This window comes from Ctenopharyngodon idella, chromosome 4, assembly GCF_019924925.1.
Source record: "Ctenopharyngodon idella isolate HZGC_01 chromosome 4, HZGC01, whole genome shotgun sequence".
In the NCBI taxonomy this organism is placed as follows: Eukaryota; Metazoa; Chordata; class Actinopteri; order Cypriniformes; family Xenocyprididae; genus Ctenopharyngodon; species Ctenopharyngodon idella.
The window spans coordinates 426,447-445,479 of record NC_067223.1 but is presented as its reverse complement, the minus strand read 5'-3'; the positions used below and the strand labels follow the sequence as shown (position 1 = coordinate 445,479).

The 19,033-nt window shown below is 41.4% G+C and overlaps 1 protein-coding gene across 1 annotated transcript in view; it reads left to right on the top strand.

Annotated features, from left to right (window-relative positions):
• Positions 1-19,033, top strand: part of LOC127511323 (proton myo-inositol cotransporter) — a 98,385-nt gene that overhangs the window by 67,744 nt on the left and 11,608 nt on the right. Inside the window, exons 5-6 of the mRNA XM_051892088.1 lie at positions 15,902-16,065; positions 17,059-17,179. Coding sequence (XP_051748048.1) covers positions 15,902-16,065; positions 17,059-17,179 — 285 coding nt within the window. The remainder of the gene's footprint in view (positions 1-15,901; positions 16,066-17,058; positions 17,180-19,033) is intronic.

Here is a 19,033-nt window from a genome sequence, read left to right as displayed (position 1 = left end):
TTTTAGTTTGAAAAAAAAAAAAATTTGTGAAAAAAATGACTTTTAAACAATTTTTACTCTTAAATTGCTAGTAAATTTCCAACCCGATCTCATGGCAATTTGTACGTATTTTACAAGGTGGCTAATTTGTATGAGTTTGTACAACCTCACTTGTACGAATTCGTAAATTTTTTGCTAAATCGTACGTATTCTACGAGTTGCCATATTCGTATAAATTCGTATGAATAGCCTACCCCTAACCCCGCCCCTAAACCAACCCGTCACTGGGGTTTAGACAAATCGTATGAATTCATACAAGTGAGGTTGTACGAATTCACACAAATTAGCCACCTTGTAAAATACATACGAATTGGTCATGAGATAGCATTGTAGATTAAGTTGAAAGACTGAAATAGTATTTTCAACATATTCCATTAATATTTGTTTTATTTATAACTTCGAAAAATCATTTAACAGTGCATGCACATGATATTTAGAGTCCTTCTCTTGAATTTTTCAATTTTAACATAATTTAAGGGCAGAAGATAGTGTTTGGTGCTTGAAGACCAGTAGATCTGCAGTGTAGGTCATTTGAACAAATCCACAGGGGTCGCTGACCCATTGCCAGAAGCGCTGCATTATGAAACAAGGAAACAAAAAACCCTTGCCATGATGTGCAGGGAATAAGACATCTCTTATCTGCCCCTGCGTGAACACTCATCGGTAGCTTAGGCACCATTCTTCTCATTTTCTGACCTTTGACACCACTATTACCACAAACAATACCTCATCTCTCTGTCTTTGTACTACAGTAATGTACCTGCTGTTTCTTCTTTTATCAGTGCTTTATATCCAGCTTATTTGTGGCCAATAGAAGAGACAATTAGGGAATGAGCTTTTTTCCAAAGAAGACCCTTACTGAGGGCAACCAAAGGCTTCAGTCAACTCAATGGAATGGAGCCAGGAAGCCAGGAAGCTTTTAAGGATCAAGACAGAGCACTTTTAAACACACACACACACAAGGGAATACTGTGAACAGAGAACTAGGCGAATGTGATAAATCTCCTCTGAGAGGCCTCTGAGTCTGGAGGCAAACAAAATGCGTGTGTAAAATTCGTATAAAAGCTCAAAGGTAGTCCAGTCTTCATGTAAGTAGGAATTAATTGCTGTTAAATCTGGAGTAGCTGCCGAAATGACCTTTTTTAATAAGTGGTCCGTTAAATACTCACCGTCTCACAGCTGAGACCCTTTGACGTCATGTGTTGAACAGCTGCATTAATGGAAATAATTAGAGCGATGTAATTCCACACAATCTGGTGGATGCTGAGGGTCCGTGTACAGGTTTTTACTGGTCGGACAGAATTAACAAGCATTACATTTAAAATGCAATACTAACCAGTATCCAAGTAGGCATCAATAATGCAAGAAGAGGGAAATAAGCATTAGTATTAGGTTAGATATTTTGAAACATGTCAAGATTGTGTCTGAGTCATATTATACATCACAATCAACACAAATAAAGTTATACAGTTATACAGTTATAGCCTATTTTGGATTATTTTTTTTTTTTATTTTTTTTTTTAAGTTAAACCTAAAAAGTAACATAACACAAAAAACAATGCTTAGTAAACTATTCATTCAGGCAACCACTGCGACTACTGTGATCTGACATTTTTTAAGTCTCATTGCTGAATCTGAGCACAGGCTCTGTCCTGGAACTCTGCCTAATTAAACATTGTTTCTAGTTTAAAACTGACACAGTAGAGCAAACAATAGATAGCCCAAATGTGTGCTTTCACAGCAGCTCTTCTTATCAGCAATCTCTGAGCAGAGTGTGTACATTCTCCACACTAAGAAAGGATCTCAGTGGGTAGACTGAAAGCATTGTTTCATTTCATAAAATCTCTGTATTTTGTTAAATTGTCCTTAGTAATAGTATCAGTTACATATAGTAATAATCAATTACATATATCGTAAATGTAAGTAAAATGTATACTAAATGTACGTAAATGCATTTGGTACATTAAAGGGTTTGTTCAACCCAAAATGAAAATTCTATCATTAATTACTCACCCTCATGTTGTTCCACAACCGTAAGACTTCAAACGTGCTGCATAACCAATGAGATTCATTCTCGTGTGTTAATTTTTAGTAAATTATTTTGGTATGTTCAACTCAAACCATCAAGTAAATGATATTCAGAGATTTGATTAAGTTAATAAAGTTAGTTATTTCTGTGATATTTACTAAGCCACTGAATTATTTTTAGAGTGTAGAATATCAGTGGAATTAATCAACTGTATTCAGTATATTCAGTTCTGTTCCCATTCAGTCGGTCACGTTCGACGTATGTCGGACAGACCGACGAATAGGAATCTCGCTAGAGAGGCCAATCTGCTTTGAGTGTAACTAAACGAGCCAATACACATTGGCATGCAATCATATGCATCAGCTGCTCGCCTCGCAGCACGGGTATTTAATAAGCAGCAGGTGCGTTGCATCTTCAGCTTTTCGCTTCGGAGCCGAACAGATGCGTCTGTGTTTCTGCAAGCAAGTGTCTTCTAGAAGAGTCCAGCTCTTCATACTGCTCTTCTTCTCGGTGCGGGCGGACAGCATAGCAGCGGGGTCGAGTCCTCTCTTTCTTTTGATTATTTTCCTTTTTTGCTTTATTTGAGCAAAGCTGTTCCCAGCTGTAAAAGGCTGCTTTCGGTGCGCTTTTGAGCGCTGAATAGCTGTTCTCACGGCTGGTAAGAGCAGCGTCTTCAAAGAGAGGAGAGCACACGACAGGCTGCACACAATCCCTGTCTGTGTTGCCGCGGCCATTCCCCTGCGTGTTTCAGCACTTTTAAAGAGCAAGACCCTAAAAGAGCTTACACAAGTAGAGCTTGCGTCTTTTTAAAGATGACATTCTACTTGTGTGCTTCTGGATGCAGTCGTTACCTGGCACCGATGGTCACGATCGCTGCATCACATGTCTGGGCTTAAAGCACGCTGAGGCAGCGTTCGTGGATGAGTCATGTACTCCTGCACTCCGCAGCCAGCAGAGCTGCCGGGGGAGCCCCGATGACTGGATGTCGATAGCTGCATCGGAGGGTGAGCCAGATTTTTCTGGAGATGACGAGTCGCCGCGGTTGCCTCCTTCAGGAATGGTAACTGTGCCCGATTCGGATCCGGAGATGATGGCTATGCTTTCCCGGGCCGCCAACAGGGTCGGGCTTGTGTGGAACCCTCCACCGTGTCCCGAGCCCTCGAGGTAGGATGATTGAAACAAAGGATTTACCACCCGGCTCTCCTCCGGGGGAAGGAGTGGTGCAGTCACCATCTCCCGAAGAGCAGTCCCAGCCATCTCCGGGTCGCCCGTCCTAGGGCCTCTTGCTCTTGGCTTTACCACCCTTCTTGGCGGGGGCCTGGACGGGCTGGGCACCCCGCTTGCAACTGGCTCCATGGTGCCGCTTGGATGGACGCTGCTGCTGAAGTGGCCTCCATCCAAGCTTACTCAAATCACATTAATGATATTTGAGAGCTATATTGGATGAGAAATGCCCTCATTTACTTTCATTTTACAAGAAAAACTTGGACATTCTGCTGAACAACGTTGTGTTTGAAGGCCACATACATGCAAGTATGTGGACAGTTTTAGCTCGTACCCCGCTGATGCTGCCGCCTAACCTGTTCGGCTCCTCAGCGAAAACCTGAAGATGCAACGCACCTGCTGCTCATTAAATACCTGCGCTGCGAGGCGAGCAGCTGATGCATATGATTGCATGCCAGTGTGCATTGGCTCGTTTAGTTACACTCAAAGCAGATTGGCCTCTCTAGCGAGATTCCTATTCGTCGGTCTGTCCAACATACGTCTCCGTTCCCTCCTTCAGGGAACGAGGGTTACCTTTGTAACCGAGACGTTCTACATACTTAGCATGAATTTTTGCATGAGGCAACTATAAGATGTCCAGATTTCTGAAATGAAACACAGGGACAGTATATCAAGATCCCCCACCCCACATCATTGGTTTCATTTATTTTTTTCCACCTCCCATTTATTTTTCACATAGGGATTTTCCAAAAATCCCTTTTTGTCAAAGCGTTGTAAGCTAGTATGATCCAATCTAAAGAGCTATGAGAAAAGTAAAATTGTAAAAATAAAAAAATTGAAAATTGAAAATTGGACAAAGGTACAAGACAATAATGGAGTAGATGGGAATACAGGGAATCAGGAACAGATGAATGGAGCACAGGGAGAGAATACAGGTAAGTAGATCCAGGTGAGTAGTAGTCCATAATCCAAGTTAGTAAGGACAAGACCAGACAAGGCCTGTGTGTGTGGTGCTGGCTTTTATGGAGAGTTGATGAGGATGATGGCAGACAGGTGTGTGATTGGGAAGTGCGTGCAGGTGATTATCAGGGAGGATTGTGGGAAATGTAGTGCACAAGAGGAAACAGGCATGGTGACTGGTGATCCTGACAGGTAAGAGGTTTTAAAATGAGAAAGTTTTGTTTGTTATTTTGGCCAATTCAACTGTAGCGTCTGGACCAATCAGGCACACAATTATTCATTATATTTAATGAATTACCCATAAACTCACTCTATCAAAGTTCTGTGAACCCATCCCCCTAAAACTGCAACTAGCATCCCAAACGTAGCTAACACACAGGCAGAACTAGGTGTCCTGTTACAGATACATGGTACTTTTACGATCAGAAAGAATTTTGCAGAGACTAGTGACTCTGACTTCATTCTTTCTGAGAAGGACAAATAAACTCTCTTAATCCTATGTATTCTCTATATAACCACTTGGGAAATGTATAAACATATATCCAATTTTCCCATCTCATGACTTTCCTTTTATAGGCTTTATTCTATGTATTAATTCTCTCCTTTGAACTATTTTGGTATTAATGTTCCAGAGTTGCAAATGTACAGTTAACTGAAATTACATTGGTAGCATGTTTGGCATCTATGGACTCCAACTTTCGTTTCCTATTTGGTAATTTATGTTACATGTTACTAACTCTGTGACACATTAGTATTATAAGAATCTAGAAGGTTCTTCTCTCATTCATCCAATCCAGTTTCTTATGCTAATATCCTGCCAAAGTCACAAAGACTCGTAAAGTTCCCTCCGAGGGGGCAACTCCTTATTGGCTCAGACGCCTTAAGAGGGTGTGACATCTTCACCCCTTATTTCACTGATCACAAGATCAAGCTCTCTTCTCTTTTACTGACAAATGCTGATGTTAAGATGATGCTGTGAGAAGCTAGAAGCTTCTAAGGAACCCCCAAGCTTGTGCCAGGCTTCGGCCTAGACCTTCCATTCACCAAAGATCCTCTGAATCCAACTGGTTCTCTTTCATCAAGACAATATCAGCCAGGATTCAACGGGAGCCTCCACAAATCGCATCAGGACAGTTTTAATTTAACTTGGAGAGACATGCAAGTATCAAACTTAGTCTCATTATCTGATACATTGAATATCCTTACCCCTTTTAAAGAAGGGCCTGTTAAAACTAAACTGATGGTTTGCTCAAGGCTGTTGATCTGCTGAATTTCAAACAATGTCAAGTCAAGTCACCTTTATTTATATAGCGCTTTTTACAATGTAGATTGTGTCAAAGCAGCTTTACATTGATAACTGGTACATTATTTGGCTGCACAGCAGCTCTTAAAAGAATAGTGTCAATGCAGGCAGATCAAAGCACTGTTGAATATCAAATGTCAAGTGTCCCCAACTAAGCAAGCCAAAGCAATGCTGTAACTTCTTGCTTTCCTATACTCTGCTTCAACTCTCTCTTTCACTTGGTAAACTGTATGCATGTATGTGTGTGAATGTTAGAGTAATTAAGTGTTTAGTCTAGTTAATAAAGTCTTGTTCATGTCACACGTAAGTTGTCCGTGTTTCACGCTCATATACTGGAGTCCCTATTCATGCAGATCCTGACTACAGGCTCTGAGTAGTACTGTACAATGAGATTGTTATTTCCCATAACCTGGAAATGAACATTTCTTAGAATTAATAAACAATTAACACTGTGTGTTCATTGGACAACAGGTTAATTTTTTGCAATATTAATTTTATTACATTAAGTTAATTTTATTAACTGATCCAAATATTTATAATTAATTATAACTAGTTATGATTAATTATTCATATTTATTTTGAGCTAATTTGCTACACAACTCCAGAAGAAAAGTTCCCTGTTTATTTTTTTGTTTTGTTTGTTTGTTTTTTGTTGTTGTTTTGGTTTATGTCATTAAAACCCTCAAAAGATTCCCTGCTTCCACTCTCTCATTTCATGTTGCGTCCTTTACCCCTAGACGGGGCGTAACATAATTTAATAGTTGTTTATTATATATAGAAATAATATGCTTTAAGTTTACTGCAAAATATGCATATATATAAATAATTAAGTGTTTTGACAGTGTTTTGGAACACAATGCCTTTGAGTCAATAAAACAATAAAATCGAGCTAAAACTGTCCACATACTTGCATGTATGTGGCCTTCAAACACAATGTTGTTCAGCAGAATGTCCAAGTTTTTCCTGTAAAATGAAAGTAAATGAGGGCTTCATGTTCACTTACAAATTTCTCATCCAATATAGCTCTCAAATATCATTAATGTGATTTGAGTAAGCACATATTGGAATTTGGCATCTCACGATTACAATGCCTCTGGCCACAGGCCTGGCTCCACATGGGGTCAGGGTGGGCCAGGTCCACCCAATCAAGAGCGTGGCCCACACTGGCCCCACGCCGAATAAAGACCGATTGCAACATTGGTGCGATGTTCAATTCAGCTCCAGATTTTGAGGGAGATCATGCTTTCCAGCCACTTGGTATCAAAAATCGTCTCGGGTTACGTTTGTAACCCTGGTTCCCTGAATAGGGAACGAGACGCTGCGTTGAATCGCATTGGGATCACTTCTGCGTGATTAGGTCTTGAAGCACTCGTGAAATCGAACCAATAGTGTGACGGGACGTCAGAGCGGGTGACGTCACGGACCAGGAAACTATAAAGCACTCCTGAGAACAAAGAACGCCAGCTTCTGATGTGGATGAAGCAGACGGATGAAGCAGAAACAAACGTAACCCGAGACGTTCCCTTTCATGGGAACATCAGCGCTGCGTTGAATCGCATTGGGAACCCTATCCCAACTAGGCCATAGGACCAAGTGCCTGTCCGTTAACTTTGGGACGAGAGCACCGCGGACCCCGGAGTGAAGCCCAAGTCAAGGTTGTAAAACCTAATAAAGGTATGCTGAGATGACCACCCAGCCGCATCACAGATCTCGTTGATGGGAACTCCCGAGAACAAAGCTTTTAAAGCAGCCATACCCCTGGTGGAGTGTGCCCGGACAGCCAAATGTGAAGGCTGCCCGGAGGTCTCATAGGCAAGAGAGATGGCCTCGACCACCCACTTGCTCATTCTCTGCTTAGACGCTGGGCCCCCTTTCTTAGGGGACCCGTAACAGACAAATAATTGATCAGTCTTGCGCCACAGGGCAGCTCTGTGGACGTAGGTGTCTAAGGCCCTCACCGGGCATAGCAGATTTAGTTTCTCCTGATCCGCATTTGAAAAAGGTGGAGGACAAAAGGCCTGCAGAACAATGGGCCCCGGGACATTGGTGGGGACCTTGGGTATATACCCAGGTCTATGATGCAGGAAAGCCTTGACCATTCCAGGCGCAAATTCCAAACATGAAGGAGCAACAGAAAGTGCTTGTAGATCTCCAATTCTTTTGAGAGATGATATAGCCAACAGAAATATAGTTTTCAAAGTGAGGAACTTTTCAGATACTTCCTCTAAAGGTTCAAAGGGAGCCGCAGCCAACCCTTCCAAAACAATGGCCAAGTCCCAGGACGGAGTTCTTGCACGCACAGCAGGCCTCAGCCTCTGGTGCCACAGAGAAAACGTATAACTAGGGGCTTCTTTCCCACAGAAATATCCCCCAAAGGCACATGATAGGCGGAAATAGCTGCAATATAAACCTTCAATGTAGAAGGAGATAGGCCATCCGAGAATTTTTCTTGGAGAAATTGCAGTACATGACTGATGGATGAGTGGAACAGGTCCACCTGAGATCGGCTACACCAAGTAGCAAACAGCTTCCACTTATATGCGTAAAGTTTTCTCGTGGATGGAGCTCTGGAGTGGAGTATGGTCTCCACAACCTCAGTTGAGAGACCGGATTCTATGAGCTCGGCCCTCTCAGAGGCCAAGCCCACAGTTTCCACAACTCCGGGCGGGGGTGAATTATCATGCTGCCCGCTGTGAGAGAGGAGGTCCTGCCTGATTGGAATCTCCATGGGGGAGCCTTCTAATAGGGACACTAGATCCGAGAACCATATTCAGGTCGGCCAGAACGGGGCTATTAATATGAGACGAACCCCGTCCCGGCGAACCCTCTCCAGAACTCCTGGGAGCAGGGCAATCGGGGGAAACGCGTACAGACGCAGCCTCGGCCACGTCTGTACCATGGCATCCAACCCCAGCGGGGCTGGATGGGTCAGGGAATACCACAACCGGCAATGAGAGGTCTCTTTCGAGGCAAATAGATCGACTTCTGCGCGACCGAAATTCTTCCAAATGAGCTCCACCACCTCGGGGTGGAGTCTCCACTCCCCGGGCCTCGGCCCCTGTCTTGACAGGATGTCTGCCCCCACATTTTGATTCCCCAGGATATAAGCTGCTCTCAGAGAGAGAAGCTTCCCCTGGGACCACAGGAGGATCTGATGGGCTAACTTGCACAGCTGGCGAGACCTCAGACCCCCCTGATGGTTGATGTAGGAAACCACCGACATGTTGTCTGTGCGAACTAACACATGGTGGCCCCACAGGTCTGGGAGGAAGTATTTGAGTGCTCGAAATACAGCCATCATTTCCAAGCTGATTTATTTGCCAGGAACGATGATGGTCCTCCCAAAAACCCTGAGCCGAGCGACCACTCATGATCGCCCCCCAGCCTGTGAGAGACGCATCCGTCGTTAGCATTACGCGATGACAAGGAGCTCCCAGCACAGGTCCCTGGGACAGGAACCAAGGCTTCTTCCACATGACTAAGGCACGAAGGCATCGCCGCGTGACCTTGATCATGCGGAAAGGATTTCCCCTCGGAGAAAACCCCTTGGTCCTGAGCCACCACTGTAAGGGTCTCATGTGCAGCAGGCCAAAAGGTATCACGTTGGACGCAGCTGCCATCAGACCCAACAGTCTCTGAAACTGTTTTACAGTGAGTGACTGGCCTAATTTCACCCCTTTCACGGCTGAGATAATGGCATTCACCCGAGCAGGAGACAGACTTGCCTGCATCGTGGTGGAATCCCAGACTATCCCTAGATAATTGGTAGTTTGTGCTGGAAGAAGTACGCTCTTCTTGGCATTGAGTCTCAGCCCTAACCTTCTCATTTGTGACAGAACTACATCTCGATGTTGAACTGCTTGTTGCTCTGATTGAGCTAGAATCAACCAATCGTCGATAAAATTTAGTACGCGGATGCCCTGGAGTCTCAGAGGAGCCAGAGCTGCATCCACGCACTTCGTGAAGGTGCGGGGTGAAAGAGACAGGCCGAACGGAAGAACCTTGTATTGGTAAGCTTCGCCCTCGAAAGCAAACCTGAGGAACTTCCAATGCGAAGGATGGATTGACACATGAAAGTAAGCGTCTTTCAGATTTATTTTCACAAACCAGTCCTTGGACCTGATCTGTGTAGTGATCTGTTTGAGTGTAAGCATCTTGAACTTGAGCTTTTGCACTGAACGATTTAACATGCGTCAATCTAGAATAGGACGCAACCCTCCATCCTTCTTCGGAACGATGAAGTAGCAGCTGTAAAACCCTGACTGCTTGCTGGGAGCAGGAACCCTTTCTATAGCTCCTTTTTGCAAGAGTGTCATAACTTCTTGTTCCATAACCAGAGACCGCTCGGGGCCCACCACTGTAGGAAGGACCCCCTTGAACTGGGGTGGGCGAAACCCGAACTGTATTTTGTAACCCTTTTCTATCGTGAGCAGCACCCATCGAGAAATGTTGGGAAGACGTTTCCATTCTTCTAGAAATTCTACTAAGGGAACCAGCCTCTCGAGGCTGGCCTCTGGTGTTATTTGAGCATCTGATTCGGCGCCCTGATTCGGCGCCCTGAAGCAGCGCACCGGCAGGGAACAGCCGAATCAGACGCTGGCCAGCCCTCCTCGGAGGGTCGGTGGGGACCGCTGCGCCCTGAAGCACACGAGGTGGCAGGGTTGGCAGAACGGCCCCCTGAGGGCACCGAAGAGGGGTTAATTTTATAGATTTTAATACAGGACCCTCTCCGGAGGGGGCTGCCCTCAGAAGTCCTGCGCCTCTGGCGTCAGGACTTCTTCGAAGCCTTCCTCGCAATAATGACAGTCCGCAGATCTGTCTTACCCTTGGAAGGCTTCGACTGTGTCGCTCACCCCGGTCCCCAAGATCTTTGCGGGGGAGCACGGGTGGCGACACTTTGTTTTTGTTGCGCTCTATGCGCAGATGAGGAGCTGGTAGATGGCCGAAGCTGCTCCCGCTCAGTGGCCTCGGCGGGGAGAGAGCGGCAAGGGAGGAACTTTTGAAAGGCCGCTGACTGTTTTTTGGCCTCCTGGAACCTCTCGACCATCTCTTTCTCTGATGTCTGAGAGATTTAACCATAAGTGCCTCTCCGTGGCCACCAGGGCTGCCATAGAACAGCCGATTGTTTTTGCCGTCTCCTTGGTGGCCCGGAGAGCTAGATCGGTGGCCTTTCGCAGTTCTTGTATCGTCTCAAAGCTCGCCTCACCGCTCTCATCGATCTCCCCCAGCAGGTCGGCCTGGTAGGCTTTCAGGATTGACATTGTATGTAAGCAGGCTGCAGCCTGACCTGCTGAGGCATATACTTTGCCCACCAGGGCTGATGTTGTACGTAATGGCCTGGTGGGCAGCGTCGGGGATTTAAGGGACGACGCAGACTCGGGCGAGAGATAGCCCGCAAGCGTCTCTTCAACCCGGGGCATCGTCCCATAACCATGTTGTTTCAGCCCCACAATGTTAGAATATATAGATGTCTGGGGGCTGTAAACTCTATATTGAGCCGGCTTCTGCCACAATCTCGACACCTCGGTGTGGAGATCGGGGAAGAACGGCAATCCCCAACGCTGAGGCTGTGACCGGGCGGGCAGAAAGCGCTTATCTAACTTGCTTTTCTGCCGTGTTTCAGGTCTTTCGTCTGGCCAGTCGATATTTAATTTGGCCACCGCCCGCGTCACAACCTCTAACAGCTCCTCATACGCTGGAGATGAGGATGGCGAGACCTCCTCTCCAGCCTCAACGCTCATCACATCCAACTCCTCAGAGCTGGATAGATGAAGCGCCGGTGCCTCTCTCCTGGGGGAAGAAACCGCAGCGCGTGCTTCCACAACCAGAGGAGAGACTGGGCCCGTCTCTAACCCCTCCACCAGATCCATTTGTGAACCCCAGGAATGAAGCCGTCGCTGTGCCTCAGCAGCAGCGGGACTGATCCCTGGGGAACACTCGCCGTGGCGCCTTCTTTCTCTTTGTCAAAGAACGCCCGGCGTGAACGGAGTATACGGAGCGTTAGCTTCTCACAATGCACGCAGACAGCTCCCTCGAGAGCTGCCTGGGCATGCTCCACTCCCAAGCAAGCAACGCACATCTTGTGTGTATCCCCGCCCGTGATGAAGCGAGGGCAGGGAGGAACACACTTGACAAACTGCTGCTTGCTTGTCGCCATAATAAGTGTCTTTCTCTTATATATATATATATATATATATATATATATATATATATATATGTGATATTTAAGTGTTTGGTGACAACGAAAAATACTCTTGTCCTCAGACGAAGAGATATTTGTTTGCTGTATATGTAGCGGACAGACAACACCAAATAAGACACGAAAACACAGAGCGCTGCTGAAGACACAGAAGCTGGCGTTCTTTGTTCTCAGGAGTGCTTTATAGTTTCCTGGTCCGTGACGTCACCCGCTCTGACGTCCCGTCACAATATTGGTTTGATTTCACGAGTGCTTCAAGACGTAATCACGCAGAAGTGATCCCAATGCGATTCAACGCAGCGTCGATGTTCCCATGAAAGGGAACTGCATGTTATTTAGAAACTAGAAAGCGCATTAGAAAGTTACAACAATGTTCATAAACATTGAAATGATTTTAAACCATTCAAGCGATTTTAAACCATTCGAGATGCGGAAGAAACTCAATTCTGTCCTGTGCGCTGTTTCCTGTGCGTATACACACAAAGCACACAGAGAGCTGCATCTCAGACAGCGCACTATTACCAAACTGAGTTCTCTTTTGCGTCTTATCGCACTTATACGGAGGAATACAAACCTAATTATGACAGAATGCCTGCAGATCCATGCATTTGGTTTTAAAGTGACAGTAGCTTAATATACCAGCTGCTGTCTTGTGTCATTAACACAAATTAAAGAACAAAAGAAAAAAAATCCTGTTCAAAACTGCTTTTGACTGAATAACTTCTTTAGTTTTAATAGGATTAATACATAGTTCAGGTATGAAACTCTGTATTGGCTGGTGCCGCGGTTCCTTCAATGGCACGGCACCAGCCAATCAGAAGTACTTTCAAATCCATGTAACCATATACTGTATACTGTATAGCCCATGATCAGCATGCTGCGTGACTTGAAAGCTTCTGTTATCCCTCCTCCTCCTCCTCAGCGCCACCTGTAGAAATTTGCTATGGTGGTTCTACCATTTCTTGCAGCAGCCTTTCCTTTGTTTGTTATATTTGGCAAACTAATTATTGTATTTGCTCACCAGCAGCAGCAGCAGATCTCGTCTGCCAGAATCAAGACTATGTATATTTCATGCCCCATGCCAATAAATGCTGATTGAAATGTGTCCAGTTGTCATGACTGAAATATATATTAATTCATACATTATAGTATTTCGTACCTGAATACTGTTAGACCTACCTGAAACTTGTTAATTATTTGTTTCTTTGTTCTTTTGTATTTGTGTTGTTGCTTGTAATTTGTTCATTCGTTCTTATTTTATTGCTGACTGTTTACTTGTATTTATTTAACATTATTTATTAAATATTTTAAAATAAACACTATTTTGTTTATTTATTTATTTGTGGGGCCAGTGAAAATTTTGACAGGGCAAGTTCACATATAGAGTTCCTTTTAAGACCTGCACCTTTTGTTATAAAATGAAGTTACAAAATCTGTTACGGGGAAAAAATAAAATAATGTTAAAACTCCGGCCCACAGGGAATGTCACTTGGCCCACCTTACATCTCAAAGCTGGAGCCAGGCCTGTCTGGGCAGCTATTTTACAAGCTCTAAATCTATTTCAATTGGGAAATACTGAAATCTCAAAAACTGCTTGCCAAAATAAATAACATATTTCAAATAAGCAATAAACTTTGATATGAACAGTCCAATAAATGTTGTTTCTTACACAATAACGATTAAAAAAAGATTTCAGATTGGTCCATCCAATGTGCATTTGCAGTCCTAAGCGTGAGTCTCTGGTTTCTATGGGAACTAGAGCCTCTAACTGTGTGATTTCAATTCATTTGCGACAAACAGTAATGCTGTCTATCAGGATGTGCTTCCAATGCTATACCAAGGTTAAGGTTAGGATGTAGGTTAAGGTTAGAGAGTATTTAAGCTGTGTAAACTGAAAAAAAAATTCACTCAGAAATTGATTTCACAAATAATTTCAAAGAACTGGCAAGTAATACATTGAATTAAACTTGAAATTTTAAAGTAGAAATACTGCAAAATATTTTCTTGTAAAACGTAATCCAACCAATAATCTTTGTCACTGTGATTGACATGACCAGTGAAATCTAGCTTGAATTGGCTGCTGGACAGGGTTTGGGAAAAATCACATTTCTAACAGCAGCTACACTGATACAATGACTTTACCAATTGGCGGATGGCTTTTGTATTTAGAATATGGGACTTACAGCGTGAGCCACTATATTGTGCACTGCGGTTTCTCCCATTCATAGTAGTGCGTCTTTGCGCCTTGGTCACCATTTACTTTGTACTGTATGGATTGCATGGAACAGCGTGATCATTCTGCAAACCTTCTTGTTTAGTGTTTCACGGAAGAAAGAATGTCATACAAGTTTGGAATGAAATGAGGGTGAATTGGTGAAAGAATTTTCATTTTTGGATTAGCTGATTTTGTATAAGTTGGCATGCAAGACTATGGCAGCATATAATAATGCAAATCTCTTGTGAATGTGTGTGAGAGAGAAAGAGAGCAGGAAGATGGCATTTTACTTTGGGTTAATGAATGTTTTCCTGCTTCAATCCTTTGTGTAGAGAGAAACACAGTTGCTCGAGTGTCGCTCTCTCGTTTAACCTCACATCCATTATGCAGAATTCAAGTGCTGATGTCATAGGCGAGTGTGTGTCTGTGTTTTTAAGTAAATGCTTAATTACATAGAATGACTGCATATTGTAGATTTTTAATCGTAAAGGAGGACTTAAAACACATTCATGCACAACTGTTGGTTTAGGTAACAGTAACAGCTAAAAATCCATTTTATCCACTGCTTATGTTGATGAAAGGGTTATTTGAAGGATTAAAAGTCCTTCAAATCATAATGAGAGGCAATTAGTTGTAAGTATGCTTGAAAAAAAGGAAACTGTTTTAACTGAAAAAGATGAGATGACATCAGCCAGAAAGACGTAGATGAATTGATTGCAAGACCACGATCTCATTGGCTGATACTACGTGGGCAAAGTGGAACTGATTGGCTGGCTCAGTCAGAGAGGAAGCAATAACTGAAGTGTCTGGCTATGTTCAAAATTGCATACTAACATACTTCTCTTACTATTTCTATATAAAAAATAAAATGCAATGCAACTGTATTCCATTCCAAACATAAAGACACGAAAGGTAACTCAATTTGTTTCTCACATGCTGTGTGGGAAGTTTTGTGTGCACACCCATCCGAAGCACGTGCCCAGAAACTCAAATCTCAGGACACGAATATCGAATTGAGCTCTCTTTCATGCCTTCTTGTGCTTGAAAAAACATATTCAAACAAAATTGTCAAAATGTCTGTCTTGGCAAGTATCCTCGTAAACATAGTCAGTTATGTCTTAAGTGAACGCAAAGAGTTGAGAAAGAAAACTCATGTGTATCAGTATATTGGATCCGTTCATTAGCTCTTAAAGTGACAGCCTAATATTGTTGCTGCTGTCTGTGTTTTTAATTTGATTCAAACTAGGGCTGCATGGTATATTGCGATTTATCGCAAATTTTATCGCACATGATTTGGCAAAGGCTGCGATTAATTTATGCGCAGCTTGTCAGAGCTCTGTGATCAGTAGTAAATGCTTCTCCATCTGAAAGCCAGAGGGCGCTCTCACACAGAAACTCCAAATATGCCCTGCCGCAGAAGTAGATTCACGTCATTCAAGGAAATCCCTATGTGCATCATACTATTGCTGTAGCTAAATAAACAGAAGATTGAAACGCTTTGATTGATTAAACATGACTAATAAACACACGACTGCCTTATTCTGTGTAACAAGCCACATCATCTCACGGAAGAATGCTCAACTGTCATTATGAAGTGAGTTTGGAGTAAAAACATGTTATTAAATATTCTTTTGTTGGGCAAGATGTTAATAAATGCTTCTCATGTCTGGAAAGATGTTTGACGCGTGTTGCTTTTTCAAATGTACATTGCGACTCAAACTCGCAGTGCTTTCAGATGGATTAGCATTTAGAGCCATACTTCATTGACAAGCTGCACATAAAAAAAACAATCGCAGCCTTTGCGATTTCATAATCACACTAAGAATCACGTTTAAGCGTAATTTCAATGTTATTTTTCATATCGTGCAATACATTGTGCAGCCCTAATTCAAACAACAAAAGACTCACATTCCCTTTGTTTCCTATCTGTAGGTACTACAGCGCCACCATTCTGCAGATGTCAGGAGTACGTGATGACAAGTTGGCCATCTGGCTAGTGACTGTAACAGCATTCACAAATTTCCTGTTTACTCTGCTGGGCGTTTGGTTGGTTGAAAGGGTGGGCAGACGCAGACTCACAATGGGGAGCATCTTTGGTAAGATTATGACATACTTAAAGAAGCACAATACTGTATATTCCAGTTGGGGGGACCAAGTTTGTGGTCAACAAGAGTTTTTTACTTTTCTAAAGAAGTCTCATGCTCACCGGCTCCATTTATTTATTAAAAAATACAGTAAAACAGTAATATTGTGAAATTGATATTATTACAATTCAATGTAAATGATAAATAATTTCCATTTAAATATATTTTAATTTGTCATTTATTCCTGTGATGGCAAAGTTGAATTTTCCGCAGCCATTACTCCATCTTCAGTTTCACATGATCCAGAAATCATAGTTATTTGGTGCAAGTAACATTTCTAATAATTTTAGACTGTTGAAAACAGTTGTGCTGCTTAATATTTTTGTACAAAGCATTATACATTATTTTCAAGATTCTATGATGAAAAGAAAGTTCAAAAGAACAGCATATATTTGAAATAAAATGTTTTGTAACATTATAAATGTCTTTACTGTCCCTTTTAATCAGTTTAATGCATCATTGCTGAATTAAAGTATTAATTTCTTTCAAAAAGAAAAAGATATTATCTTACTGACCCCAAACCTGTGAACGGTTGTGTATTTGTATTTAAAATTTATTTTATTCTAATTAATTGCTTTCTAGCAACATTTAATTCATGAAACACTAAAAAAATCATAATGGTAATATGCAAACATATGAACCAACTGGTTTGGCCAACAGATATTGTAATTAAAATGAAAACATATAAAAAGCATTGTCCCAGTATCAATATGAAAAATGTTTATTGTATTTTGGACTCAAAAACTTATAATTACAAAGACATAGTCCTTGTGACAACTTCTCTGTATGAAAACTTGCCCATGTTTCCCCCACATTTTTTGTTATTTAAAATGCTATTTTGAACAATTTGAGATAAAAAATAAATAAATAAATAAATAAATAAATAAGCCAAAATAATATTTTTTATATATGAAAATGTATTTTTGATTCAATCTTTGTGTACAGGTACTGTTTTGAGTCTGTGTATCCTGTCTGTTGGCTTCCTTCTGTCAGCCCAGCATTCCCCTCCTGTTACACTACATCAGACGGACCCCACAACACCCAACTCCAGCTGCACAACACATCTGTGAGTATGATTTATTGGGCATGGTTATCTTCTAGAGCTTCTTGATAGAGGTAGTATGAATAATTCATAGGTACACTATATAGCATATAGTATAATCAGTGCCTATAGCAACAGCTGTCTTGTTACTTGGTGTCTTGTCATTTAGCATGTAATAAAAGTGACTGAAGAGACAGTTCCCCAGAGTAGTGCAAGTTCCTAAATGTGCAAGACTTCCTCAGCCAGCCAACTGATGAAGCTTGTTGATTAGCATGGTTTTCTGAAGAAGTTAGTTGACAAAGGAAGTTACAGAGATAATTCACCCAAAAGCTAAAATTCTGTCACCATTTTTTCATCACGTCATCCCATGCCAGTAGACTCTCTTTGTTCTGTGGAAAGAAAAGGGAGAAATTTTGAAGACTGACATGAGGCCGTGATGTACAAGATGATAAAAATTTCATTTTTGGCAATTAACAAGTTTGTTGGTGGGTAAAACTGGAATTTTACATGTTTCTCTCATGATGTACCACATTCATGTTGCAGAACAATTTAGTGTTTCCTGCAATGCTTTTAAAAAATGGCACTCCTCTTATGAAGAAGTATACTTCAAGTTAATTTTATTAAGTATACTTAAGTAATGTTCAAGTATATTTTTAAGTATACTTTATGTAGTAAGTATACTAATATCAATGTACTAGTAGTAAACTTGTAAGTGTACTATTTCAGTACTGCTTGGAACTAAATTGGCCCACTTTTTGATATATAAAAGTATACTTTTAAATGTACTATAAGTGTAACAGTAACTAGTTCACAACTACGTTTCTCATTTGTACTGCATCTGTACTACAAGTGAACTTAAAGTATACTAGTAGTTTACTATTTTAATACTAGTAGTAAATTTTTTAAGTACACTTTGATGTATACTCTCAGTAAACTACTAGTTTAGTAGTTTTATACTGCTTGTTACAAGTTTACTTGTAAGTTTTCTTTAAGTGAACATAACATCATACTTATAGTTTACTATTTATATATTATATTTGCACTTTAGGTATACTACTATGTTCTTGTTTAGGTATTAATTTTTTATACTTGAAATAAACCTTTTACTGTACTTTAACTTTCCATTTTAAAAACATTTTATTCTAGTTTCATGCTTCCTTTTTTATCAACACTTAAATGTAAGTTTCATTAAAAAAAAGGCAACGTTTAAAAAAAAAAAAAAAAAAACTGAGAAAATTGCATTTTTGTCAAAGACTATGTTCGGATCAGATTCAGAACGATGATCAAAACACAGATGGAGTAGATTGAGTTCATCAACAGCCCCAAAGCTTCAAAACCCTATAGCTCATCCTGGGTCGACATTTCATTCACTAACGTTAGACAGTTTTGATTTATATGCTGTTTAATGTTTGATGATCACGTTATTTTACATTTGCGTAATTTTCTATCACATGTTTCTGATTCTTCTTCACCTGTGTTTTGATTCTGTACTAGAAGAAACGTAATAGTGCCCCCTACCATATAACAGTGAAAACATGGATAACAGGAAAATTCGGTCAATGGCAGGGAAAGAGTAAAGTAGATTTGAAGTAAATTCCTATGTACATTACCAGTGGACTAGCCTAGACAAAAATTAGGGACAGATCTGTTTTCTTTATAAATCAATTTTTCAAACAATGTAAGTTTATAAGACAGTATGTAAAACTATGTGAAAAATATATTAGAAATATATGTGAAAAGTATATTTAATAGGCTACTCAATCAAAAGAGTAAACACAACTACAAGCCAAGTATACTTAGAATACTTAATTATACTTTTCAATATATCTCGATCAAAAGATTGAGTGCATGTCAGTATACTAAGACTTTTCTGTCAGC